General features: G+C 44.6%; 1 protein-coding gene across 8 annotated transcripts in view; it reads left to right on the top strand.

Annotated features, from left to right (window-relative positions):
- Nucleotides 1-23903, top strand: part of pcbp4 (poly(rC) binding protein 4) — a 218545-nt gene extending 194642 nt beyond the window's left edge. For all 8 annotated transcript variants that reach the window (XM_042223664.1, XM_014335709.2, XM_042223665.1 and 5 more), the window contains 3 exons: nt 3333-3388; nt 14227-14396; nt 19806-23903. In XM_042223664.1, coding sequence (XP_042079598.1) covers nt 3333-3388; nt 14227-14396; nt 19806-20247 — 668 coding nt within the window. In that variant the 3' untranslated portion in view covers nt 20248-23903. The remainder of the gene's footprint in view (nt 1-3332; nt 3389-14226; nt 14397-19805) is intronic.
- The last annotated feature ends 3179 nt before the right edge of the window (nt 23904-27082 follow it).

A 27082-nucleotide genomic window follows, 5' to 3' on the forward strand; every position in this document is an offset into this window, starting at 1 on the left:
CACACACACACACACACACACACACACACACACACACACACACACACACACACACACGGAATTATAGGTAACCTCTTATTTCCAGCTCAATATTTGGATTCTTAGATTCTGCTCGAGCAGCTTTGCATGAGTCCCAGTTCAAAATAATCCTTCTTTATCTGACACTGGGGCTTCCCCCTCCATCCATAGCCCGACTCTCTTCTGATCGGAGTCTACCACAAACTAATCTACTGATCAAACACATTCCAAGAATCATTAACTTCTGATATAAGAGCTTTTCTCTCACACACTGATGGAGCTGCTTTAGCAGATGTTCTCTGGGTGAATCTGACAGCTGGATTTATTACAAAGAAGTACGACCTGTGTAAACCTGATATCTGTGTTAGATAAACATATACCTGTAGTAAATATTTAGCCTCAGAGCGATCTGCTCGTTAACATCTCTTTTCCCCCCGCATGTCTGAATCTGCAGGTGTTTACAAGTCAAGACAAAGAGCGACTCACAGTCTCGGTGTCCGGCTCAGATTAATAGTTCAATATGCCGTATAATAAATCAGACTCCACAGAGAGGTTAACAAAATAAGTTTGTGTTGCCACAGAGCGGTTTGTGATCTGTGAAATAAAAGAGCCACAGAGGCTTTTGTGCTCACTGTAGTTTCATTATTGACTGATCTCCTCCGTGAAACCTGAAACCCTGCAAACCGCTGTGCTTCCTGGAAAACGTCCATTTAACAGGAACTGCCTTTAATCTATACGCCTCCATGTGTCCTGTGTTGCCAGACGATTCCCCACCTCCCTCTGACGCGATAACGTCTGCTCTCTGAGGCTGAGCGCTAAAGACTCAGGAGTCAGAGTGTGATAATGGTTCCCTCTGTCATTCCAAAGGAAATTAAGAGCCCAGCTCACTGATGCAGTCACACAAAGCTTACAATAAAACCATAACACTGCTGCAAACCTGAGCCTAAAACCTCAAACAGCCACTCGAGATTCTGGGAACTCTGAGCGATTTGACCGTCGTGTGCATGCAGCACATGTTGGTGACGTGCACGTGAGCGCGAGAGAGACGAGCTGTCAGCAGACGCATACGTGTTCAGTCTGCACACATTCGACTTTGAATCAAAGGACCAAAAACAGACGTCAAAGTCTGCAGCCTCTTAGAAAACAGACGGATTTATTCAAAAACCTTATTTTCATTTTGGAAAAGTCATTACGTCGAGTTTCATCATTCTCTTTATCAAAAACAACAGAGATGTTTGTAAAAATGTGTGAATGTTATCAGACATCCTCCGAGTTCAGCCTTTAAAATGCACAATGCTCTCTCTCCTGTTTGTGGGACAACTTTTCAAGTACATAATGAGGTAATGAATGCTGCACGAGCTTCATTCTGCAGCGCGGCTCTGAATTAGAATCTGCGCCTGGTGGCTTTGATTTGGAGCATCCAGCTGAGCCTACACGCCGACTGCAGAGCAGCTCTCTGTACTCGAACCTGGCCGGCAGATTTCTGGCTGCATCGGTGAGGCTCCACGCCGCTCTGCAGAACGGCTCCGCTAATCGACTAAAAGGTGGAAATCAAAGGTGTGACTGAGCAAACAGCTGATTGTGTTGGCCTCGTTAATAATAAGACCGCAGAGATGGCATCGTTAAAACAGTTAAATTCAGGAAATTGAATAATTTGTCACAGATGCAGTTTTTGTAGCAAAGGAGAGAACTCCACCTCCACCTCTTCAGAGGAGCCAATCAGGTTCTGACGTTCCTCAAGGAGGGAAAGCAGCAACTATATAAGAGGACAAGGGACCAGAGGACAGAAGTGAAAGACAGAAAAGAGGTAGGAGAAAAAAGACAAAAGGACAGAGAAGAAGAATAGAATAGCCAGTTTTTTGTCAGTGTACATGTACAACGAAGATAAAGAAAAGGAGAAAATGGAAAGAAGGAAATGAGAGAAAGAACAGAGGAACCAGAGAGGAAACAGATGGAAAAGATGAGTGCGCGAGGCATGGGGAACAAGAAAAATGAAAGAGATTTAAGAATGAAAACTAAGGCAGGGAGGGAGGAAAAGAAGGAAAAGATGAAGAAAAAGGAAAGAAAGAAAAGCGGAAGCAGCAAAAAGAACCATCGACGAGAGAGTCGTCACGTAGGGGCGAGTCCAGGTAGAAAACTCATCAGACGTGGTTGGACGGGTGTCTCACACACTCACACAGAGTTTCAGAGCGATCAAACCTTTCTGCAGCAAAGGACGTAAACGAGGGGAAGGTCCGGGTAAAGCGTATCAGTTTTTTGGCTCCTCGTTAGCCGGTTGGATAGAATCATCCAGGGCACAAATATATCGGTACTGCAAACCGTGGTTAGCGAGTCCTGATCGCAGGGACGATAAACTGGACAGCAGGAAGTTTTAACCCTGACAGAAACTTTCCTTCTGAAAGTAAAGTCATGAAAGCAGCAGGAAGAAAGGAGAGGTGGGAATCAAACTCGTAAGCAATCCTCCTACAAACTGAAAGAAATTCTTGGTAATGCACTTTTCCACTACAGGCAGGCAGAAAAATCAAAGTGAGGGACAATCCGACACATCGGAGGAGTAAGAATCGAAATCCAGGTGCAGAAAGAAAATCTGACAAATGTGTCCTTGTTTGTGTGTCTGTGTGTGTTCACGTCTTATGATTTAGACGCTCTTAGCATTTATTCCTTCGATTAATATCCAGAAAAAGTGTCGGCACACCAGGGAGCGGAAAACTGAAATATTTCTAGAGCAGAAATGCAGAGCCGGCAGAGCGGCGCCTGATGGTTGGATTCAACCCGATCGCACTGAATCAAGTGACGGGGTGTAGGGTGGGGGTGCTGAGCATGAAGGCGAAGCTTTCCTGTGGCCACGAGCTGTGGGTGGGGAAATAAAGAGATGAAGGATGCAGGAGAAACGGGAGCCTGGGTTAGAGACGGGCTGATGTCACCTGTCATTTAGGACAATTCGCCTCAGTCTGCTTCATATGTGTATGTAAGTAACGCTGACCACCCATCCTGACTCGCTCTGGTCTCCAGCTGTGCTCACCAAATCAGAAACAGTGTTATTAAAGCGCAAACAGAGATTCCTTCATTTTTTATTAATGGGGTAAAATAAAAATATGATTTGTTGAAACGTTTTTCCTTCTTTGTTCTAGCTTTTGCCCTTCTTTCAGTTTTCCTCCCACTTTGCTCTTATCAAAGTCAAACTAAGTCCCCGTTTGTGGAGGACGGTGATGAAAAAGAAGCCATTGGGGGTTTGTTGTGTTTTGATCCCTGATGATTTGGATGTTTTCTAATCAGTCAAAATGAATTTTCTCTGTCGTCTCTCTCTCTTCCAGGAGGGGTGGAGGCTAATTCCCAAACCACGTCTCAGGAGCTGCTCATTCCCAACGATGTGAGTAAGAGAGAGCTCAGCTCCAGAGGAGGCGTGTTTGCTGTTCTAAGTTTGTGAGTGAAAGTGTAGCGTGACTCCGGCCGCTAATCTCCTTCTACCTACACAAAAACACATGCCTACAGGTCAGCTCGTGCTCACTCCTACACGAGCTTCCTCCTCCTCTTCAGCGTTTCTCCTCCTCTCAGCCCACTCCGGCTTTCTGTGGTTTTGAACTGCTGATCTTATCGAGAGCAGCTCCTCCTCCTCCTTTATTGAGCTAGAACAGCAGCTTTACAGTGTGTAACGATGTTAGCGCGAACGTGATGCTGAAGTCGGTCGGTGTGTTTGCATTCCCCGTTTGTCTCTCCGAACATTCAAACTCCACGCCAACCTCCAGCCGCGGAGATGAAGAAGCTTCGTCTGAAAAATGAAATCAATGCCGCTCCTCTGCCTCTTCATACATTTATATTTCTGCTGCTTTGTCAGATGTAAACATGCAGCTCCAAACTTTGCAGAGATTTGAGTCTGAAGTTGTGCGGCTGCAGTTTTTGGTTGCTGTGAAGTGCTGCAGATAACACAGAGTGCAAATGAATTAGTGGGCAGATGTGTGGCACGCGCTGGCTTCAGTCACAGCTTCTCAGCTTTGATTAAGCTAACGAGCTGATATTTTCCCATCATTAGAAAACGTGTGTTTAGCTCAAGGTTGCGTTTAGATTTTATATCATGTTTTGTGAGTGTAATCAGCACCTGGACCTGGAGGGGTGTTGCAGTATATCATCAGCTGTGTTCTCCCACAACCCCCCACCCCCCCGGCTGCTGGCCCCGCCCCCACCGGTTCCTCTCTGTGAGCAGCCCTGCAGAGCTCCCAGTGGCTTTTTTTCAGACACTTAACAGTTCAGTATCGTGCTCAAGGACGTGTGACGTTTGATGGACGTGTCGACTGTTTTGAGGTCAAAGCGGCGACCTTTTGTTCCTGTGACAGCTTCTGGCCACCCAGCCTCCCCCCCTCCCCCCTCAGCCTCCGTCTCAGACAGTAATTCGTCCAGCCTGAGCTCAGCCGTTTGATGCTTCGCCCTCTCTTTGGTTTGGCTGTGTTTACACACCTCGATCCAGCTCATTAAGCTGTTTACATGCTTCTGTAATAGGACTCCATGCCCGATCATTGGCTTACAGCTGACATGTACTTTGCGTGAGTGTTCAAACTCGCACGATAAAAGGAAAATTATGATTCGTGTAAACAACATAACGTGACTCAGACTGAGCTGTGGAGCTCTCTCTGTGGTTAGCAGGTCAGGATTAACTTACTCAAACACAGTGTTCTAAGCACCTGGATGAAATGTCTGTCCGTCTGTCTCAGCAATGAGCTCATTAGAATTTGGTGCTCAAAGGTCAGAGTCGTCTAAGGAGTTTGCAAAGAAAAGCGTCTGGACTTGTTTGAGTTGCTTGAAGACGTTTCACCTTCATCCGAGAAGCTTCTTCAGTTCTAGGGTCAAATGGTGGAGAGTCCCAGATTTAAACCCAGTGGGAGTTTCCCCCCAAAGAGGGACAAAGGACCCCCTGATGATCCTCTACCTAATCACATGAGCCAAGGTCAGAGTCTGTGACCTTAGACATTAACGTTGCTCATTTAGTCCGATCACGACAGTTTTCTGACTGCTGTTTGCATCTCTTATATTTGGTGGCACGGGTCTGTTTCTGCGACCTCACTGCCTTTTCTATGCACATCGAGGTGGGTTGCAAAGAGGCTTGCAGATAGAGCGTACCTGTAGGGAGGCTAAAGCCTCGAATGTAACCTGTTGTGGAAACTGGAGAACCAACGGCTGACTAGTTATTCCTGTTAAATCCTTTGAAGTCTGCTGCCTGAGATGAAGTTGGTGCCTCATAATGGACGTTTTCTGAAAAGTGAAGCCAGGCTGTATATTAATATTAAGCTTTTAAAATATTTGCATTGTTTTTAATCAATATTGATGTTTTATAGACCACGTGACATTGTCCATGATTTTGGACAATCACGGTAACAATGTATGCTGAAGAGACTGAATGAACAGAAGTGATGGACGTGTCTACAGACACTTTCCTGCTACTCTCCGAGTTGTAGTGAAACTGTGAAAAATGCAACACAAACGGGAAATGGGGACATGTTGGTTTTACTTGGAAATGTCTTTATTTCCATTTTTTAACTATTAGTTTTTGGACTTTTCTACTCAAATCTGAGGACACACAAGATGTTTTTGTTCTTCCGTGACCTACGTCCCCCAGGATTGAGCCACTGCCCTTCTGATTGGTAGATGACCTGCTCTACCTCCTGACCCGCAAGCTACCTCCACTTTACTCTTGTCCACTTCACGGGTTTAAGGCTGCTGACCAGCAGCAACAAGCTGACTGCGTGTGCTCAGCATGAACGTTCATAAAAAGCACCAAACGCTGGTTTAGATGTGGTTCACTGACTATCTGCACGTACACGGTGCCAAATAGGAGAATGTGAGCGGGAGGAGCCCGAGCACAGCCAGACAGTGTGTTTTTCCCATTGACACAGTGAGAGTATATATATTCCCTCTTTCTGCCTCACTTGACTCTTCCTCCACTTTGCATCCATCTCTCGGCATCCATCAGCGAGTGTTAGCCAGTCATTCAGTCTGTCACACATCAGCTGCTTAGAGCTGCCGTCAAAACTCTGGGTTAAATGCAGCTCGCAGTGTGTCAGCGGCTCTGTCTGCACGCACACACACACACACACACACACACACACACACACACACACACACACACACACACACACACACTAATATGAGGACAACAAATTCAAGCGAACCCTTTACATCCACTGGGTGTCAGGGATGATTAACAGGAAACAGGCTCTGGGTCTTCACAGTGCTTCACTTTAAACGTCTGACATCCTGTCAGCAGCTGGATCACTTTAAATAACTTTATTAACTTCAGTTTAAAAAGTGAATTTTTTAAACAAGTGAATGCATCACAGTTCAAACGAACTCCAGTTTACATTTCCCTGCAAGAATCATTCATATTCATAGTGTGCATACTGAGACGGCAACGTTCACATGGCCGGACGGACGTTTCTGGACTGTCACTAACACGTCAGCTTTTTGGAGCCATGAATGACCTGATATCTGCCAATCAGTATTCAGCAACATCCAAATGAAATCCTTGAATTTCACTCCCTGAAACTGGAGCTCAGACTTCTGAGATTGTCTCTTAGTGCCATTAACTCCACAGCAGCCATATTATTGATCAGATAATTGGATTAAAAATGCTCCAGAAGGTCCAGCTCAGGGACTCCAGTAACTGAGGGAGGCTAGCAGCTACTGCTGCCTGTGTCTGCTCTGAAGTTCAGGGTTTTAACGCAGGAGACCCTGGGCACTGACTCACTGCTGGAGCCTCGAGTGGACGTTAGAGGAACTGCAGTTTTTGGCACTAGTGCCTTGGCTCAGTTTTGCAGCTCTAGAGGTTGCCCCTTGGCCGGTGACTGAGAGGTCGAGCAAACTACAGTATAAACCTGCAGATGGCACTTTGCTCTCCCGATAGCTCCAACTTATTTTTGTCCTCGTCAGTGCTTCTGAAAAAGGCTGATGTGTAGCTGCTATCAGCCTGCTGTGATCTGTTTATCAAGAGAAGATCTTTAATATCTGCTTGTGAATACAAAGATGTGCCAAAGGAGCAAAGGAGCAGCAGGTTCATTCAAAGCAGTAATTATTAGTGAGGAGGGTTAAAGATGAGATGTTTCTGCACCTGGATAATAGTCTGTGATGAGGGCCGGCGTTAGTAAAGAAATAACACTATCTTTATCCATGCCTCATTACCTAACAGGAGACTTGATTTCTCCTGAGGATTTCACACAGCCGTGTTCAGTCACACTGGCCTCGCTGTGGCTTCAGCTCGAGAAAAGAAAAACAGGAGCGTGAGGTCATTTCTTTCCCGGAAACTCTCCATCTCCATTCTGACAAGATAATCAACACCTCCGCAGGTGCCGTCACCTTCCAGGTTTAAATGAAGTCGCAGTTTCGAGGCCTTTCAGAGCCTCCATTCATGCCTTTGTGTGCCGTTAGCGTGGACAGACTCGTGCAGAGAAACGCATCAGACGTGCAGCCCCACTCGTGTGCGCTGACGACTGGCCGGAGAGAATAAGACGCACAAAAGCACACAGCAGAGAGGAGCTTAAGACCCGGCGCATGCAAGTGTGTGATATGTTTGTGAGTCACTGAGCAGGGCCAAGCAGAGCAGCTTAATGACATCCTATAGCTCACAGTTAGCGATTTAACAACAGCAGTCTCCCCCCTCTCTCCTTCAGTAAACCTCTCCAAATTACAGGGGCAGCAGGGAATCGCCCAAAAATAGCCCTCGCCCTGTCCTCGTCCTCCCCTGTGCTTCGGCTTCAAGCTGATTTTACCCACCAGCTCTTACATAAAGCTGCTCGCTGGGGAACACGGCATCCTGTGAAAACCACACATTTCCAGGGCAACCAACCTTAGAGACGGAGCAAAAAACAAACCTCCCCAGTCGCCCCGCGCTCATCCTTCCCGTCACGTCATTTTTATTTACATTGAAGATCAAATATGAGCAATATTTTAAGTACTTAGTTCGTGAGTTAGGTGTTATCAGTGGTTCGGGCACCGTACCAGACAGGAGGCTTTCCACTCCCCAATCGTTCGACGTCTTCATTTAGTCCAGAGTTTTGGCATGAAAGAAGGAAATCCCAGGATCATCTCATTCCTGAAAATAACAGCAGGTCTTTAGCCACCAGTGTACTCACCGTGCTGGTCACCTCATCACTGCCACATTCATTAAGGTTCGGCATTATGGCGCAGGTAGTATTCGCCTGAACGACAGGCGTCGTCAACACTTTCACATCAGTGCAGATATAAGAGGAGGAGACGTCAAAGCCACATGCAAAGAAATTGCTTTGTTTCAAGTCGAGGCGTGCGTGACCGCCAGGACCACGGCTTGCATCCACTTTGTTGTTCACTGCTTTTACCAGGAGCTGCATGAGCTGCTTGGCGGGTAAAATGGGAGACTCGAGGTGTTCAGTCCTTGGTGCGATTGGCTCGTGCAGAAGTAATCACACTCAGCCCAAAACACCCTGACTGACTCTATTGGAGGAGGTTGTGACGAACTCCTGAGGGGTTCATTCATGGCGGGCTGTCGGCAAGCTGAAGCATTCATGTAAATTCTCCATGTTATCCATAATGCCAGAATTCTTGGATTTACTTTTGACATGGAAGACATGACCAAAGAGCCTCGCAGGATGAAGGCCAAGTAATGACAAACATGAAAATAACACAAACCAAACAGAAAACATAAGGTGTATTATCCAGTGTGAAAAGCCGTCTCCGAATCTGACGAGGAGGTTTATGTAATAGACACGGGCATCTCCGTCACCTTCAGACGAGCAGATGGTCTCGAGTTTCTGGTGTGAAGAGCTAGACTTTAATCTAGACGAAGCTAAGCAGCTGGTTTTTAGGTCCAAGTCTACAAGTGCTGAAAGCTACAAAGAACAAAATGCAGTGATTTTAGTTCTTACTAAGTGAGTCATCACATCACTGAAGGCTGTCACAGAGCATGCGAGTGTAGAAGTGTGAGCCTGGCTCCACTCGAGGTTGTTAAAAGGGGGGTTTTTCCTTCCCACTGTCGCCAAGTGGTTGTTCATAACCATAGTCTGATGGTTGGGGTTTTCTCTGCATTATTGTCTTTACCTCACAGTGTAAAGCACCATAGGCCAACTATCCGGTCGTTAAGTGGTGACGTGACGAATCCTACTTCCGGGCCTAAAGTAGTCTGCGTTTAATATGGCTTTTGTGTTGTTAACATGTTTAATGTTTTGTATTTTCTTCTATTTAATCTCAAAAAGGTCCTAAAACACTCAGTGATCCCTGTTGACCTCCCTCAGCTTTTATTACTGCTAATCATTTATTTAAGCTCAGTTTTTAAAACCTTAGGATGTAACTACAGCCCAGCCCATGCAGCAGTATATGAATGACTAACCTCGTATTGTGGATGGATTATCTCAGTTGTTCTCCTGGCTGAAGTTTGGTCCTTTTACAGCATCCTGCCATGCGATTACATTTGTTCCTGACCACCGCGAACACTCACGTTAACTTTTATCGAGTGGAAAAAAAGTTAGCTTGTTTATATTATGCTAACATAGCTGTGTCGCTAGCGATCACGTAGCACATCATTATATACCAGCTAGCCCAACTTCAGTAACCCTACAAACGTCACTGCTGTTTAGTTTTCTGTCTTCATTTATGCTGGAAGTGATAGCAGAGCTGTACGTTTGAATTTGTTTCCAAAACCCCGCAGTCAGGACATGCTATATTGTATTTAGATAGAAGCTAGCGAGCTAACTCCCTGCTAACTTCTAACTCCGTTAAATGTCATAAATTCCGTTTTCATGGATGCCTGGATGTTAAACTCAGTTGTTACACCTGGTAGAGCAGAACGCTGATCATTTTATTAAAGATGAAAGACTTTAGACAGTTTTTCAACTCTCAGTAATGCCATAGTGATCGTTTGATATATGGAGCTGCAGCGGAGTTTAGGCCCAGACACAGCTAGTGACGTCAGACTGAACGACCGGATTGTTGTTGGTGCTATATAATAAAAACTGAATTTAAGCTAAACTCAAGGGAAGCAGGCTGATAGCAACTCTCAGGTTAGCCAGCAAAATAAAAAACCCTGAGCTAGAAAAAGTGCTACAGTCTCACCAATAAGAAACTTTTTGCAGTTTTTCTGCATGTCTTCATGCTGACTGATGACCCCTGATGTACGAACATATTTAACCAGTATTCAGTGAGTCTGTGCACAGACGTCTTCATCCACAGGTAGTCACGCACCTGTATGACTTTAAACTGTGTTAATACTTGTTCAGCAACCAGAGATGGAGACATTTAAAGGTTAGTGTGTGTACATCTTTGTTTCCCTGGATATCTGCCAGTCTGCTGGTGGTGACTCACAGCAGGACGGTAATTATTCAATGAGCACGTTTGTGAGGTCAAACAGCGGCTAAGAGGGATCTCATGCAAATGGTTGTAACCCGGCCGGTTGTCATTGGCCAGCACTTTGTCTGTCAGTGTCTCTAATGCGCACGCACACAGACACACACTTAAATTATCAAAGACCTTTCTGAGAATAGCTCTCTACAGTGCAGATCTACTCACTCTTTCGTGCACAGAGGAACAGAAAGAGGCCGTTACAGGGAGGCAATAAAGCAACGAATGAGATGAAGGCAAAAAGTGACTAAAGGGAAGCTCGGGGTCGTTAGTGGATTAAAGTGAGAAGCCGAGAGCAGCGATGAGTCATGCTTTAAAAAGAAGAGGATGGTGGTGGCTCAGCAGAGAGAGGAGCTTCTGTCCACATGTCAAACAGAGGGCTGCTTTAATCCGAGGCATTAAAGGAGATGCTCCTGATGGTTCATCAGTGCTTCAAGTAATAACCCAAACTTTAAATTACATAGAAATGCATCCCATATCAATTCTGCCCATTTTCTGTGAGCTGACTGATACAAGTGATGCTTTTTAAGAATAATTGTTCCCAGTTGAGTCTGCAGCAACAACCGAGCATATTTTTCAGACAGCATTTCTCCATTTCATAGATTGACCAGAATCGCGTCTTATGGCTTTAGCTGGTTTCGAACATGCGCCCTGGAACGGGAGGAAGACGACAGGAAACGCTCCTTCGCGTGCCGCCGTCGTTCCCGTCAAAACGAGTTCGCTGAAGTCAGGACATCAGAAGAAACTTCCTGTCATAACAAGTCATTAACCTGAAATGACACATATACATAATCTGGTAATATATGAGCAAACAATTCACTGCAGATGATAAAGTTAATCAATTATACATCTTCTGCTGTGATCAATTTCAGGCCAATCAGCTGTGCCGAGGGTTAATTGGTTCATTCTTTACCAGTTTCCACAGTGGGCATCATATTGGTGTTATGTTTTTAATTGGATGACACCAACAGCCTGCACGCTGACATTAGTCTACATTATCTCCTTTGCATAACTTTTATATCCTCCAAATACGCCTGACCTCGTCTGCTCCTCATTTTTAGAGCTGAAAGAGAAACTATCAGCAGGAAGAACAAGTCTTTAAAATGCTTTGTCTAAAAATATTCAGAGCCAGGCTTTGATTTGATCTTTTTATCTGTTCCTTAAAAGGAAGCAGGTGATCTGGGATTGTCACAGGTCCTGGGAGCTTCTGTTTAATGGCTCAGAGGAACTTTATAGATACTTTACACGAGAGTTGAAGAAAGAAGTGATGGCAAAGTTTTCACAGTTGTGAAATGTGAGTCCTCTTTACTTACTGAGGGTAGCGCTCGTTGTTCATCTGTTCAGAGCTGCACTTTTACCGAGTCAGCCGTGTTTCCTCATCTGGAACAAACTTTTTATAGCTGGAAACCCCCCCGTCTGTTCCAGCCCTGACCTCTCAGTCCTCGTCTTATAATTAGGATAAACAAGTCTTGTAATTACAAAATCTTTCAGTTACCTCCCAACTTTTTTTGCCTTCTTAACTGCAAAAATGCATCAGACAGAACAGTTTCATTTCTTATAAATTTAGCTCCAGATGCATAGCTGGCACCGTGCAGACGTGCTGCCACCTGACAAGCCTGCCGTCTTAAAAAAAAATAATGAGACACATTTACTGACACAGAGGTGAGCTCAGTAACTACCTGTCTGTGGTTGCTGTGACACCTACTGTGTGACAAACCCCCGCTGAGACCAGGATAGCTCACACCGGGACCCTCGCCCAGCTCACGGCAGGCAGATGAGTCAGAGTTCACCGCCTGGTGCTGTCCCATATTATTAGACACCAGCAGATAACAAGATGGAAGGACGGAAAATAAACTGAAGGCAGAGAACGAAGGCTGGAGGTTCATGTGGGGAAGTTAGAAGTAGGGGTGCAACGATACACAAAATTCACGGTTCGATACTTTGGTGTCACGGTTCGATATTTTTTCGATACAAAAAAATGTTCATGCATTTTTAATTTGTCATTTATTAAAATTATAAATATATATTTTAACTCAAAAGTACAGTTTTTAAATTTAACCCTAACCCTTGTGCGTGTTTTTTATTTTGACAGCGAATGCGCACCTGCGGACCACTTATGTGCAGCCCTGGTTATTTAGCTCGTCATATTGCAGCCACAGAAATTCTTTTGTCCATGAAACCATAAAGCTGCACTTTCTTTTTGCCTTATAGTCTGATTTGTCATAACTTCTCCGTTTTGTGGTAAGCTTTTCTTTGGCTGTCACTTCTTCACCCTGACCTGTCTTATTTGGCTCAGCAGAACTGAAATATATCCTGCTGCTTTTACACACGCACTCACATAAGCTCAGCGATTCTCTGCGCGATCAACCTCTCACATGTTTAAGCTGCTGGGAGATTTCACTTGTCATGTTTGCATAGTAAGCTAACGATTAATAAGACGATGTCAGAGGAATTGGTGCACAAATTATCATCACTCACAGATCAGTGCTGTCGCTCTCTATACACAGTTCGCACGATTGCAAAGTGAAAGCAAAAAAACAAGCGCAAATTCAAACGCGACTTCAATATGTCACATATTGACAGTGGCTCACCGTCCAATGACATAATTACCCAGCTACATTTCTGAAAGAATGCAAAAGCATTGACATATATTTTTCCTTCCTACAATAGCCCGACGGGCAGGGAAGAGATAGATTTTGGTAGCCCGACTGAAAAAAATCGCTAGCCCCGGGACGTCGGGCTAGCGATTTTGCGAGCCCTGTATCTGATTGAGGAATCACTCATCTTTGGAAAAGAGAGTTTATTACAGAGAAATGTCTCTTTCCAAAATAAAAGCTATACTATCCGCTTCTTCTGGGCTATATTCTCAGCAGCATAAGGAGAATCATGTGCTAACAGCTGTCTAAATGACTCGGCTAAAGTTAGTAGCATGCTTGTTGTTTTTGTCTTTGCACTAGGATGATGTCGGCGTAAATGTGCAGTCATATTCGTTGTGTTCCCACTAGTGCTTTCAGGTTAATCTCGTTGAAATGACCTTAACGCCACAACACGGCAAATCTCCGTTAACGAGCTACCGCCGATCGCCCCGTGCATGGGGCTAGACGGCCAACACGTTAACGAGCTAACTGCGCTAACACACTAGTTCCCACCCATGTAATTGAGCATTGCGTGGCACATCCAACATACTGTTTTACTTTAGTCCATGACTCGCTTACCTTCAGGGTCATACGTCACATGAAAACCAAAATAATTCCAAACGCCAGATCTGAATGAGGGTTGGGGAATTGCCATGTTGCAAGGAGAGCTTAACTTCTGTCTGCTAGCTTGCCCTGCGCTCTTCCTTCTGACTATGCTGTCTGTGTTGAGCGCTCAGTGGATCTGCGCTCAACAGTGCAGCCTAGGTGGAGTAGTCGAACGCAGATTCACTGAGCGCTCAACACAGACAGCATCGTCAGAAGGAAAGTTGATAAAATAAATTACAAATGTTGTATTGTTCGATACATATGCGTACCGAACCGAAAGCACTGTATCGAACGGTTCAATATCGATACGAATATCGTTGCACCCCTAGTTAGAAGGTCTACGAGCCATGAGTTTTTTAACCCGTCACACCAGACGTAAAGGCAGACTGAGGGTCTGACAGCAAGTGCAGGGAAACATAAAAAACAGACCTCAAACTGGTAAGTAAGCTGAGCTTCCAGTTACATGCTGTCAACAAGTGAGAAAATCATCACATTAAGGCTCACAGACAACCAAGTGCTTTGAAAGTCTTTGCATTTGCCACCGTCAGAGTTCACTGAAGCCATGGTCCACCTGTAAAAGCCTCTAATCCTCTCTGTGTCTCCCTCCTCACAGCTGATTGGCTCAATCATCGGCCGCCAGGGCACCAAGATAAACGAGATCCGGCAGGTATCGGGGGCTCAGATCAAGATTGGCAGTCAGATCGACAGCACCAGCGACCGCCACGTCACCATCAGCGGCACGCCGATCGCCATCAACCTGGCTCAGTATTTAATCACTTCATGGTAAGCATCCGGAGGAAGAGGCGGGTATGAGAAGCAACGAGTGCTGCAGGAGAGCACGAGGCTGTAGACAGACGCCTCACATTAGACCGCTCCTTCTTCCCCAAATCAGCACTTTGATTCGCTGCTTTATTAACAGCTGCTGTAGGTACAAGAGTCAGGCTGTTGTCACGCCACAGAGAGAGGTGTGTCATTATATACCTTAATTTTTGGTGGGTAAATGGCAAAAGGCGAGCAGCACTCTCACAGGAAGTGCAGCAGTCGAGCAAATGTAAATGAGTTTGATCCTCTCGCCAGTTAGAGCAGCGTCGCAGTGTTCTCTCCTCCTCTGCCGTGCATGCACCGTCAGGTACATCTGCAGGATGCATCACATGACAATTACTGCCTGATAAGAAAGAAATCGAGCTCTATATCGAACGCAGCGGACACGTCGGTCTCGCCTTCTCCTCGCCATTTAATCAGAAATATAAGCGACATGTGGTACGCACCGCCAGCTCGCTTTAATACAAGTAACCACCAGCATGAATATGCAAATTGGTCATTGGACTCTGGATGAAATTGATATTTGACTTACCACTCAGCCTGCCACCGACAGCGGGGAGAATAGGCAAGTGACACACACATAAATACTGACAGCTCACACACACACACACACACACACACACACACGGGTCAGCCTCGGTCAGTCTGAAATGTCAGGTCAGAGAAGGTGAGAGCAGTCGCTGGAGAATCCCTGACAAATTTGCTCTTTTCTATTATTTCTTTAATCGGTTACACACGGACACGGCGATCTGCCCGAGCTCATCCAATCTCCGTCCTCCCTCGGCGGGTCGCTCGCAGGTTGACGGGAAAAAGATGGAACTCAGACTCCGGCTTCTCTGTGGAGCTTTTCTTCCAACACAACCCGCACCTTTATAAGCCGTCGTCTCCCACCTGAGCAGTTCCTGCGCTTCTTTTTTGGAGTTTTCTTCTGTAGAAGAATTCTGAAGCTTTATGGTAAACCTGAGTTTCTCCAGTCTGTGGAGTCCAGTCTTTGTTTTGTGCTGAACGGAGGATGATCGCTCTGATGTGAACGGGACTCGATCGCTCACGCCTTGGAGCGCGCTCCCTCTGGACCTCTTATGCAATCAGAAAACCCGCCGAACATGAACCCAACGAGACACAACAAGTGTTTCCGTCCCTATGTTCAGTCAGCTGATGCTTTCAAGATGGCTGCCAGCAAATAATGAAGCCTTTTTCAAATATTAACAAATGCAGAGATACAAACTTTGATGCTTACATTATATCTGAATATTGTCTTTATGAGCAGTAAAACCTTGGCAGGAGGGAGAACAAAATATTTCATATCCTCCAAGGTTCCTTAGATATGAAATGGATTCTTTAAAAAAACCAAAGTAGTTAAACTGACAGATATTGTGGAACGTCCCATAAACTAAAAGACAGTACACATGAACTCAAAAGGAGTCCAAACCGCAAAAGAAGCGCGTATTCTCGGAAAAGTGGTTGCAGGAGGTGAGCTGGCTTCAAACAAATGATGAACGCACAGAGATGTGGTGCAGAATGTGCCGTGAAAATCCCACTCTAGTGGACAAAAACAGCCTTTTATATGTACTCAAACATACGTTCCAACTTCTTATCTGGTGCGTGTCTTTTATTTTGACAGCGAATGTGCACCTGCGGATCACTTATGTGCACCCCTGTCTATACAGATAGCCGGCTGCATCCCAGAAACATCAGCCAGGGTTTGCTGGAAAATGTCAGGCTGTGTGAATCCAGCAATATAGACATATATGTCTATATATACTGTAATTTCCGCACTATAAGGCGCACTTAAAATCCTTTAATTTTCTCAAAAATCGACAGTGTGCCTTATGTATGAACTCTGGTTGTACTTACTGACCTTGAAACCGATTTTATGTGCTACACAGCGCTCAGAAATCTGTCAAAAATGTTTTAGTACGACTTTGGTAAGCTACGAAGCCGCACCGCTTGATGGATTGTCGGAGCATTACAGAGTTAAAAACTGTCTAAATTCTTTCATCTTTAATAAAATGATCAGCATTGCTGCTTTACCAGGTGTAACAATCAAGTTTAACATCCAGGCATCCATGAAAACAGGATTTATTACATTTAACAGAGTTAGAAGTTAGCAGGAAGTTAGCTCGCTAGTTTCCACCTAAACATGATATAGTATGTTTTGACTGAGAGATTTCTGAAACATTAAAACGTACAGCTCTGCTATCACTTCCTATATAAATGAAGACAGAAAACTAAACAGCAGTGACGTTTGTAGCGTTACTGAAGTTTGGCTAGCTGGTATATAATGATGTGCTACGTGGTGGCTAGCTAACAGCTATGTTAGCATAATATAAACAGTGAAGCTGGAGGATGAACGCTAACTTTTTTCCACTCGATAAAAGTTAACGTGAGGGTTCCCGATGGTTAGGGACAAATGCAATCGCATGGCAGGATGTTGTAAACGGACCAAACTTCAGTCAGGAGAACAACTGAGATAATCCATCCACAATACGAGGTTAGTCATTAATATACTGCAACAACATGGGAACAGAGCAGCTGTGAGAGAATTCAACATTAATGAGTCAATGGTACAGAAGTGGAGGAAGCAAGAAGAATGAGCTGAGTAAAGTTTGATTTATCTGACTGCTTTGTTTCGCTTAATGTGCCTTAATTATAGGTGCCGAAAAATACGGTGTATAGATATGTGAGGGTATCAGGTACGATCAGAGCTCTGCAGTAAAAAGGTGTGACAGGGGTGCATCTGTCAAATGATCTACCCTCCGATTGTTTCACTTACACAGTAGTGAAGTCACATTGAAACAATGCTTCCTGCACAGCTTGATATTGAGTCTCTGTAACGGACACGGTCACTGCCTGAGTGTGATCAACTTTAAGCTTTTTATAACGCTGTCAGGTTCTAATCGGGCCCACCCCATGAGCAACAACCTTTACAGATTGAACTTGTAATTGTACAATATCTGTCGATGTAACCACTTCTGCAGTGAAATATGTGTAAACATGAATCAGTTTCATATGTGGGCGACGTTAGAGAATATGAAATCACTGCTTTGTTCTGCCTCCTGTGAGGCCTAGCACTACTTTTTAGGTTTCCACTGCATGACTACACTTCAAGGAAATCCAGATACAAGCCTGTGTTTAAATAACAGAGACACAACAACACACAGAATGGAAAATCCATCCAAGTAAATACAAAGACAGAATGTGTCCGTGAGCACAGACAGATTGTTTACGCCATGAGACCCGGCTGTCTTTTTTGTGGCTGGTCTTGCCGAAGCGAACAAGATGCCAAACACAGTCTGAACTCCTGCAGCTGAATCTGCAGTACAAGAGGAGCTAATGTAATGTAACGGGTGTCCGCCTATTAAAAACAGCTGGAGCGTCCTAAAGCGGCAGAGGAGGCCTCTGCGTGTTAAGCAGCTGAAAGTTGTCTCACATCAAGCAAGAACAGGAAACTACAGCCGCTGCTCTCCTGAGGACGCTCAGTGTTGTTAAACGAGGAAGTGATGATGCAACTCAGAGGCAAACCTGTTCCTGTCAAACTTTTCTGAATCGAGTTCAAAATGAGCAGTTCTCAGTTTAACATCGACATGTTGCCTTAACTGTAGTGTTTAAATGGGGGGCATCACCTATTGATGGAGCTGTGCATTGAAGGAAGTCTTTCAGAGGATAAGGTCTCAGTGACCTGGGAGTTTTCCTCCCGGTGACATGAACCACTGCTGACTTTCAAACAGGGAGTGTAACATAAGCCTTCAAAAGCAAACTCTTCACAGCATTCTTCGTTTAATGGTACCCGATTCCACTTCATTACTTCGTTTAGTCGTTTAACTGAAAGCGTCACCCATACACCTTCAAGAAACTTTAGAGCAGGGGTCTCAAACTCCAATCCTCGAGGGCCGGTGTCCTGCAACTTTTCCATGTGCCCCTGGTGCAGTACACCTGACTACAATTAGCATGCTGAAGTGGTAACCCCTAACCCTACTCAAGTAAATGTAAGTTCGTAAGTGTTTGAAAAATGTACTCCTAAAAGTACTTTTATTGCACCGTGTTCATTCACTCATGAGCTGCTATAACATGAATCAAATGGCTGAATTGCCACCTCAGCATGCAGTCAAGTTCTATAGAGTCTTTCTAATGACCTACTAATTGTATTCAGGTGTGTTGCAACAGGGACACATGGAAAAGTTGCAGGACACCGGCCCTCGAGGACTGGAGTTTGAGACCCCTGCTTTAGAGTGAGCAGACGTTTTGGCCTTTGTTGGTGTTCCTGTGCACTCGGGAATGTTTAACAGTACGTTTCTAATGCCGGGAACACTCCAGCTTCATGTTTGACCTGCTGTCTGATAGTTTCATGAACTTAAACACATTTACATTGTGTGTGTGAATGGGTGGATGACTGGGTGTGTAAAGCGCTTTGGGGTTCCTAGGGGGGGGACTAGTAAAAGCGCTATACAAATACAGGCCATTTACCATTTACATTTAATAACCAGTGAAATAATTGTGTTAAAAGCAGAAAAGCTACAGTTTGAATCACATTTAGAGTCTCAGCTGTGCAAATACATGCGATAACATTCAAACATAAAGACAGGAACAGTTGCCGTGCAGCGTTGCCCCAAGGCAACTACAAGAAAAACTCGAGTATTCAACATGCGAGGAAATAAAAACCTTTAAAAATACTGACACACACACACACTTATTCACAGTTCATGTCATTTTAAATAAGATTTTGTAAGCTAGTATATTTTGGAGTGAAAGTCCTGCCTTTGAATGATGCTTGTTAGTGATTCAAACAGCTGATTGGATTATGTTTTCAGCTGGTTGCACTGATTTAGGAAATATGAAGAGGATGCGGGGCTGCGTGCCCGCCCACCTCTCACTGTTTTATGGTGATTGATGCTAAAATGTGCAGAACATTTCTTTTAGTTAAAACATGAGGTGAGAAGCTCCCACAGAGATGAGCACAGACCCGCACAAAGGATTTCTTTCCTGTTTTTGAAGCAGCGTCCTGTCTGACGGAGCGTCCATGCTAATTTTTCTGATGGTTTTGTTCCCTCCTCCCTAAGCCCCCTCCCAAGCCATCACCCCAACTTATACAGCACACCCCCCATCTGTACAGCGAACTCCCCTACAATAATCTGTTGCAACCTCCAGCCAAACACGCCCGTCTTATGATTTGAGTTTTGTCAGATTTCCGTTGGTTCATTTTTACAGATCCTGTTTGTTTGTTTTTTTCTTTTCCGTTTTTACTCTGATTTTTTTTAACATGTCTTTTATTTAACCCTCTAACCCTTCTCCATCCAAAATTCCCTCTCCTTGACCCCCTCCCCTCCTCCACCCTCCTTCCCCCCCTTCCCTCCCCTCCACCTCCCCCTCCAGTTTAGAGACCGCCAAATCCACCGCCCAGTCCTCCTCCATGCCGTCTCCCGTTGATCTGACCATGAGCTTCACCCAGCCCTCCCCTCCTGTCTCCGCCTCGTCCTCCTCCTCCTCCCCCCTGGCAGCGATGGGCGCCGCACTGCCCCATGCTCAAATCCTGGGCGCTCCCTACGCCTTCCCCCTCTCCAGCCTCCTGGGAGTGAAATCCATCCCCTACCTGGCACTCTCCACCCCTCCCGCCTCAGCAGCGGCAGCAGCGGCGGCGGCCGCAGCGGCCATCGGGGCTCCAGTGCTACCAGCCTCAGTGCAGACGGCAGCGGCGACGGCAGCCGTTCCGGTTCAAGCTCACGCGGCGGCGGCCCTGGCGTCCTACACAGCCAAGATCTCGTCCTCAACCAATGGAATGAAGAAGCCGGAGAGACAGAAGTTTGCGCCGTACTAAACAAAGAGGTAGCTCCTGGCCGGGTTTAGACGTTTAGGGCCGTTTTTGGTTTTTCTTTTAGCACATTACTCATTGACTTGTTTGCCTCTCCACCTCTTCCTCTTCGTCTTCTTCTTTTTTTTCTGACTGCCTAAAAGAATCAAAGTGGGATCGTTGGAACATGAATGATGTTGAATCATCCATGGAAGGCGTGCACGGCAGCAAACAAGCTTTTCTCTTTGGCTGCGGGGTTAGTGACGTCAAAAGTTTAAAGCTTGCAGTTCAGCTAACCGTGACTCTGCGCTGTGGTCATAACCAAACCCTAAACCAGGGGCACAGCAGGTTCGTGTCTTGGACAAGTTTTTGTTCCATCACGTCTTCACATTGCGAGCAGTTCAAAGTGTTTAGTCGGTGCCGGGTCTTTTATTTTGGACCCAGCTCTTTACCGGCTGTCCTGTGTCCGACTTCCTGCCCTCCTCATATGCTTTCTGCAGCTTGATGTGGCTTCTGTCAAGAAATAAAAAGACCTGGTGCTATTCTGAGTGATGTGGAGCAGAGACCTGCTTCTCGGACACTTGTGAAACACTCCGCGGTGGATTTACTGGGATTGCAATCATTGTCCTGAGTGACCGCAAGTAGCTCTGGTTGCTACCCTGGTATTGGAACATTGTGCAACCAGGTTGGGTGTATTCCCAGGATAAACCGATTTGACAAAGTCTTGGAAATCAAGGGGAAAAATAACAATTTTAACACAAGTTTCCTCAAACAGTGTTTCTGGGTTAAAATCATTCTGCTGTTTGTGTGGATCAGCAGCTATAGACCAAATAAACAGACCAGTGTAAAGTTAGCTGCATAACTAAAAACCACGACTGAGGGTCTTATTTACTGTCATGAAAGAATCGGGAGGACGACGGTCTCTCAGCAGATTTCGCCCAGTTTCCCCAAAGCACTGACGACTTGCATGTCAGACAGCATGTTTGTGCAATTAGACCAAAACCCACTGCCAAACATGATGTATGTGTAAGTTTGCAACCAGTGTCATGCTACCAAGGTGACAATGCACCAACAAGATCACTTTTACAAATATAACTGAGCACTATGGCAAAGGCTAACTCAACTACACCTCGAGCTAATAGGAAAAATCCCCAAAACAGAGCTGCACGCTCTCTGTAAATTCAAAAGTTTCTTATTGAATCATAAACGCTGAATAATTAACTCAGAACCTGCTGAGGGACTCTGACAGACTGCAGTGGCTCCAGTCACGGCTTTCAGAAATCAAATAAACGAGGATTTCTGATTTTCATGCAGATATCAGTCTCAACTCCACAGAGTGGGAAATAAATTAAAGAAAAACAAATACAGGATGACGAATAACACTCTTCACCTTGCTTCTTTAACCTTTTTATATACCCAACAGCTTTTTCTTTCTTTGAGTAGCACTTTTAAAAACAAAGTTTCAGAACCTTTGAACACCTCAAAGCGAGGCATGTAGGACCAGAATGAAAAACACCAAAAGCAAAATAGGACAATCCTGTACAGCAGCTCTCTAAGGCTGATGGCTCACCACGTACAAACGACTCAGGGTCAATGGCTCCTCAATACTTCACCTGTCACTCAAACACAGACACAGCTGGAAAAAGTTCAGGAAAATAATTTTGCTATACAGTCAGACAAACCTATGGATGCTTTAATGTCTCTGTCCCTGCCCGGATCCCGGACAAGCCCCCAAACGTTAGTTTTCCCAGTGGATGGAGGACAGTTGTTATTTCAATAGAAAACCAAGCAAAGATGAGAGAACAGTGCAAACTTTAAATTCATCCACTGATTGCTTGTGGGCACCACTGCAGAAGCAGAACTTTTACTTCAGATACTTTGGATGTGATAATCCTTTATGGATTTTGAAAGCGAGACTCTTACTTGGCTCGTCGTTATTCCACATCCGACCACATAAAAACAGCTTTAAGGATGTTCCAGTCTGCTCCTTGATGTGGAAGTGTTCTTCTTGTTGTTAAATAATTTGAGACATTAACAGAAATTCATCTATTTGTCTGATTTTTAAAATTAAAAGTCAGGATCAGCAGGTCTGAGTCATCATTTTCCAACAATCCCACTTCTAAAAGTCCACCCCGACTTTATTTTTCCTCGTGTCTTTTTGCAGCTCGGCCCTTTTCCGAGTTCAGAGGGTTGGTGGGTGTTTGCAGCCGCTGATATTTAAGGTCATTTGGGCCACAAAGCCTGTAAAAGCCATAGAGACTATTCTGCTTTCCCCTCCTAGTCTGTGTCCTGCTCTTTTTGTCCCCTGCTCTTCGTCCTATTGTATACTCGCATATTTATTAACTATTGTGGAATATTCCCTCAGAGTTTATAATCACTGGTCACTAACACTGAGCTGAAAACTCTGCTTTTGTATACGATGATGTCGACTTGTAAATGACTATTTTGCGTTTGCTCCCTGTCTGGTTTTTCCTTCAGTATTTGTTGTGTAGTTTTTTTAAAGACATACAACAGATTTAAAAGGGTTCTTTTTTTGTTTTTTGCATATGTTCTCTTTCAAAATGTGTTGTTTAAATTATTTTTTAACTTATTGAGAGGAGTATTACAGTTTTAGAAGAGTTCATTTCCCAACATGGCTGCAGGTAAAGACTGTAAAACTGTATTTTAGTTTCTGTATGTAGAGTGAACAAAACTGATTATTTTCTTTTTGGGGGATAAAAAAATATCACTGTACCATTATTGCTAATAACCAGGTGTTTTGTTAGAAGAGTAGTGTTTTCACTTGTGAGCTCCAACTGGCCATTTTATGTCTCTCTCTCTCTCTCTCTCTCTCTCTCTCTCTCACACACACACACACACACAAACACACACACACACACACACACACACACACACACACAAACACTTTCTAACTGGGATATCTGTTTATAAATGTCTGCCCTGCTTCTCACCTTTCAGCATCCACAGAACTAGAATAAAAGAACTGTTTTTTAAAATGGGAAATCTTTGAACGTGTACAGTGAGGAGCTTTGGAAAAGCCAGTTTCTGATAGCCACACGTTTGAAGTCATTACTGGGTGAGTACCACAGATCGATAACCCTGGCAGCTCTAAGCAGATATATCGGGGACACGCTCTGATAAGGAGGCCAAAATCCAGCTCGGCACCAGGATTCGATCCATCCGTCAGAAAGTACCGAGTCAACATTTTGTCACATGCAGTTGAGTTTTAAGTGGACCTGTTGTGCACTTTTGCTCATCTCCTGTTCCTGTGGTGGATGCTCATATAAAACATGACCAGAGTCTCTAATGATGAGCTCAGTGTGAGTACAACTGTATCTAATCCCTGTGGGCCAAAAGCTCGGGCTCAGAGTGCTCTGAACACTCTTGGCTCACTGTGATGTCATTTAGAGTCGATGTCCCTAATGTAGTCATTTCACAGTAACTGTCTGTGAGACAATTAGAAGAAAGATGGCTTGAAGGTAGACAACAGAGCAGCGTTTTTATTCTTGGACTCTGCCAGACTAGCTTTGCATGATTCAAAGTTCAAAATAATCCTGGTTTACTTTATACTTGGTGCATCACCCAGGGCTGGACTGGGACAAACAATTATAGGAAAAGCCATAAAGCCTTTGAATGATCTTCAACAATCTTTGGTTGTAAGATTTAGATAATTATTTAATAAAAGTGAGATATTTTAAATGAGAATAAGAAAGAAAAGTATTTCTTTGTGCCCCCCTCTCCCTGTTAATGCCCTACCTGGCCCCCTGGCAAAACTTTGCTAGACCCGCCCCTGCACAGTTACCAGCTGTCAGCTACTAGAAAAGGATCCTGGTGTTATTTGTCTCTCAGAAACAGTTCATAACTTCCCTTCAACTCATTCATGTCACCTAAAAGGTAAACCTGTTTCTCCATCACCTGTTCAGCTCTGATGATTCAGTAAGGACATCTCCTGGTTTCATCTTCATGTTTCCCTCTCACCACATATCCAAACCGATATCATGACCAGCAGCTTTTACAGCTGTGGCTCCAGCAAACATCAGCTGATACTAGAAATTAATATTAAATAAATTCTAACAACAGCTGATCAAGCTTCCTCTTTCTGGCGCAAAGTGGGCGATAAACAAACAAGAGAGCCGATCAGCTGATCATTGATCAGTTTCATGATTGAAGTAGCAACAGGAGAGGGAGGGGGGAGAATGAGAGAAGAAGAGGCAGCTGTGCAGCAAAGACACAGAATAACTCCAGCTTTGTGTCTTTTTCATTGTAGCTGAAGTCCGGGACAAACTGTTCCTTTTCACCTCAATACGAAACGCGTAATATTTTCTCTGAATACGAGACGATTCAGTTTTTTAAGGGGCAGTTGGCAACTAATTTATTATAATTACTAAAATTTCACTATCAGTAACATCATAGCACACCCAGCTGTATAGAAACTCCGTCATGCTAGCTAGTACACAGTACGAGTTATTGTAACTGACTGTAAAAAGTCAGCACAACGAAAATAAACTCCACCTAAACTTGGTTTATATCTGACCCAGATAGACTGCAGGTCATAACTTCTTACCTAAAGTTCAGTTCACCTGACACTCGGACCGGCGGCCGCCTCGGGTCTCTCCTCCTCCTGCCTCCCCTTCCCTCATCCACCTGCTGGCCTCTGTGGAAGCTCCACCATAGCCACCACCAAACAACTGAGTTATTTTTACACATTGACCAGCATCTGACCAATCCACCACCAGTCCAGCTATGGCATCACCTCATCTCATCAACTGTCTGTGTTAGCTCCTCTCCCATTAGTTGCCCCTCTGAAACAGAATGTGTGAACAGATCATGTAAGGACACACCCCTGTATGACATCACAGGCAGTCTGCAGCCGAGCTGTGGGCTCTCAGAGATTACTGTCCATACACTGACCTCATGATCGTGTTTGAATGAACGCCCGCCTCTGGAACAGAAGTATATGAGAGAGAAATTAGATTTTTACCAAATCTGAATTCTGAATCTGGATCCAGAAGTTGGAACAGATTCCTTCATGTATTACTGTGTTACCTCTGAGAACAGCTTCCTGTTGTAACCAAAACACCATCAGAGCCGAGTCAGAGTAAAGATGCTACGCTGGCTGTGAGGTTCTCTGCAACGAGCAGGCGTGTTATAGACAAACTTGTGATTAAAGCAGAAGTCAGTCATTAGTTTTATTCTGATGATCAACTACAAAGTCTGCAGACGCGTTTCCAGGAAGCTAATCAGTACCGATGACCAAAAATATTGAAGTGTAAGGTCATCCATCCACAAACATTTAGATGATCAGAGGCTGTTTATCAGAGATGGACGTAGGCCATCGAGTCGTTGGGGAAGTCTGAAGTCACGACAGTATGAGAGCAGTCGCCCCCTGCTGGACATTATACGGTGCATCTTTTATGCTAGTCTGTGGCAGCGGCTGACGAGATCTGTTAGAAATGTGTGAGTGTGCTTTTTGTAGTTCTGTAGCAGAGCTTGTGCAATTTTTAAAGAGTTTATTTGATTTTAATTTATTTTGTTCAGATTAAACTGACGCCCAGAGTGTCAGAGACTAATGCTGCATGTTTGACTGGCCTCACTAACACGCACACAAACATGTAAATACACACAAATATGACCAAGAAATTAGTGTAACACACACAGGCCTCGGTCTTTGCACTGGCAGTGTGAACTCAAAGCAATACTAAACAGAGCCGTACGAGTAGCTACACATTGCAGAGCAACAGCAGCGGCTAATCTGGGTGTGTGTACTTTCCAGCTGTAACAAATACATCAACGTTCAACTCGATGGGGTGTCGACGCTTCCCTGTTCCTTCTGTTTGTTTCTAAAAAGACTGATGACGATGATGATGTGGTATATTTAACAAGCTCACTTATTTTTATAAATAATGTTGATGAACTGAACTGTGGACACCCGTCTCCTCACATTCGTCCTCTCGACACCACTTTTTTCTTTAACTTTCGTCGTCCTTGCTTTTCATCGTCCACGTGTCCTTCATCCATTTGCATGAGTCTGACTTGAATTGATGTCTATGCAAACTCATCTCTGTGCGGTTCAGCGCTGAACCCTGCGTGGGTTCACGCGGACGCCGTGCTGGTAACGTGCAGCTGAAGTGAAAGGGCTACAGCAGACTACGGCTCTGACTGGCAACGCACCCGCCCTGAAGAGTAACTGACAGACTCTGGTACTCTGAATGATGTCTGGAGCAAGGTTATTATCGTTAACGAAAACTAGAAGTGAAAAAACATTTTCGTTAACGGAAATAAAAATAAAAACAAAAAAAGGAAAACTAACTAAAACTGTAATGAGTGTTCACAAAACTAACTAAAACTGTAATGAGTGTTCACAAAACTAACTAAAATTAACTGAATTTATAGCAAAAATGTGTTTAGTTTCATAGATGTGTGCGTGTCCTACAATAGTCGAGGGTGAAAATGAAGTTTAGTTCCCAGTTTTTTTCTTGCTGTGTCTCATTATGCCAGCAGGTGGCAGCACGTTAGTCGAGTCGTCTGTGTTGCTGCGTCCTCGCGCAGAATCATGTCAGGAAAAGTCGGGAGAAAGCGCCAGAGTCCAATTTGGGATTACTTTGAATATGACTGTTTTGGATAAAGCAAGTGTCTTGTAGTGGAAAGAGACAAATTATGAGGGACATTTCTAAAGGGAAAAATCCCACAAACCTTAAAGTGCACTTGAAAAGCTCACACAAGAAGGCTAACCTAGCTTACCTTGAGAAGGGAGCACACTCAACCCTCATCCCCAGAAACAGAAGCTAACCCCAGGCAAGGCAGCGTGATGCATCCCGAGACAACAGGACGGGGACATCTACATAACTGTGTGAGTCAATTG

Source organism: Haplochromis burtoni, unplaced genomic scaffold, assembly GCF_018398535.1.
Source record: "Haplochromis burtoni strain Fernald_Lab_line unplaced genomic scaffold, NCSU_Asbu1 Contig_117, whole genome shotgun sequence".
In the NCBI taxonomy this organism is placed as follows: Eukaryota; Metazoa; Chordata; class Actinopteri; order Cichliformes; family Cichlidae; genus Haplochromis; species Haplochromis burtoni.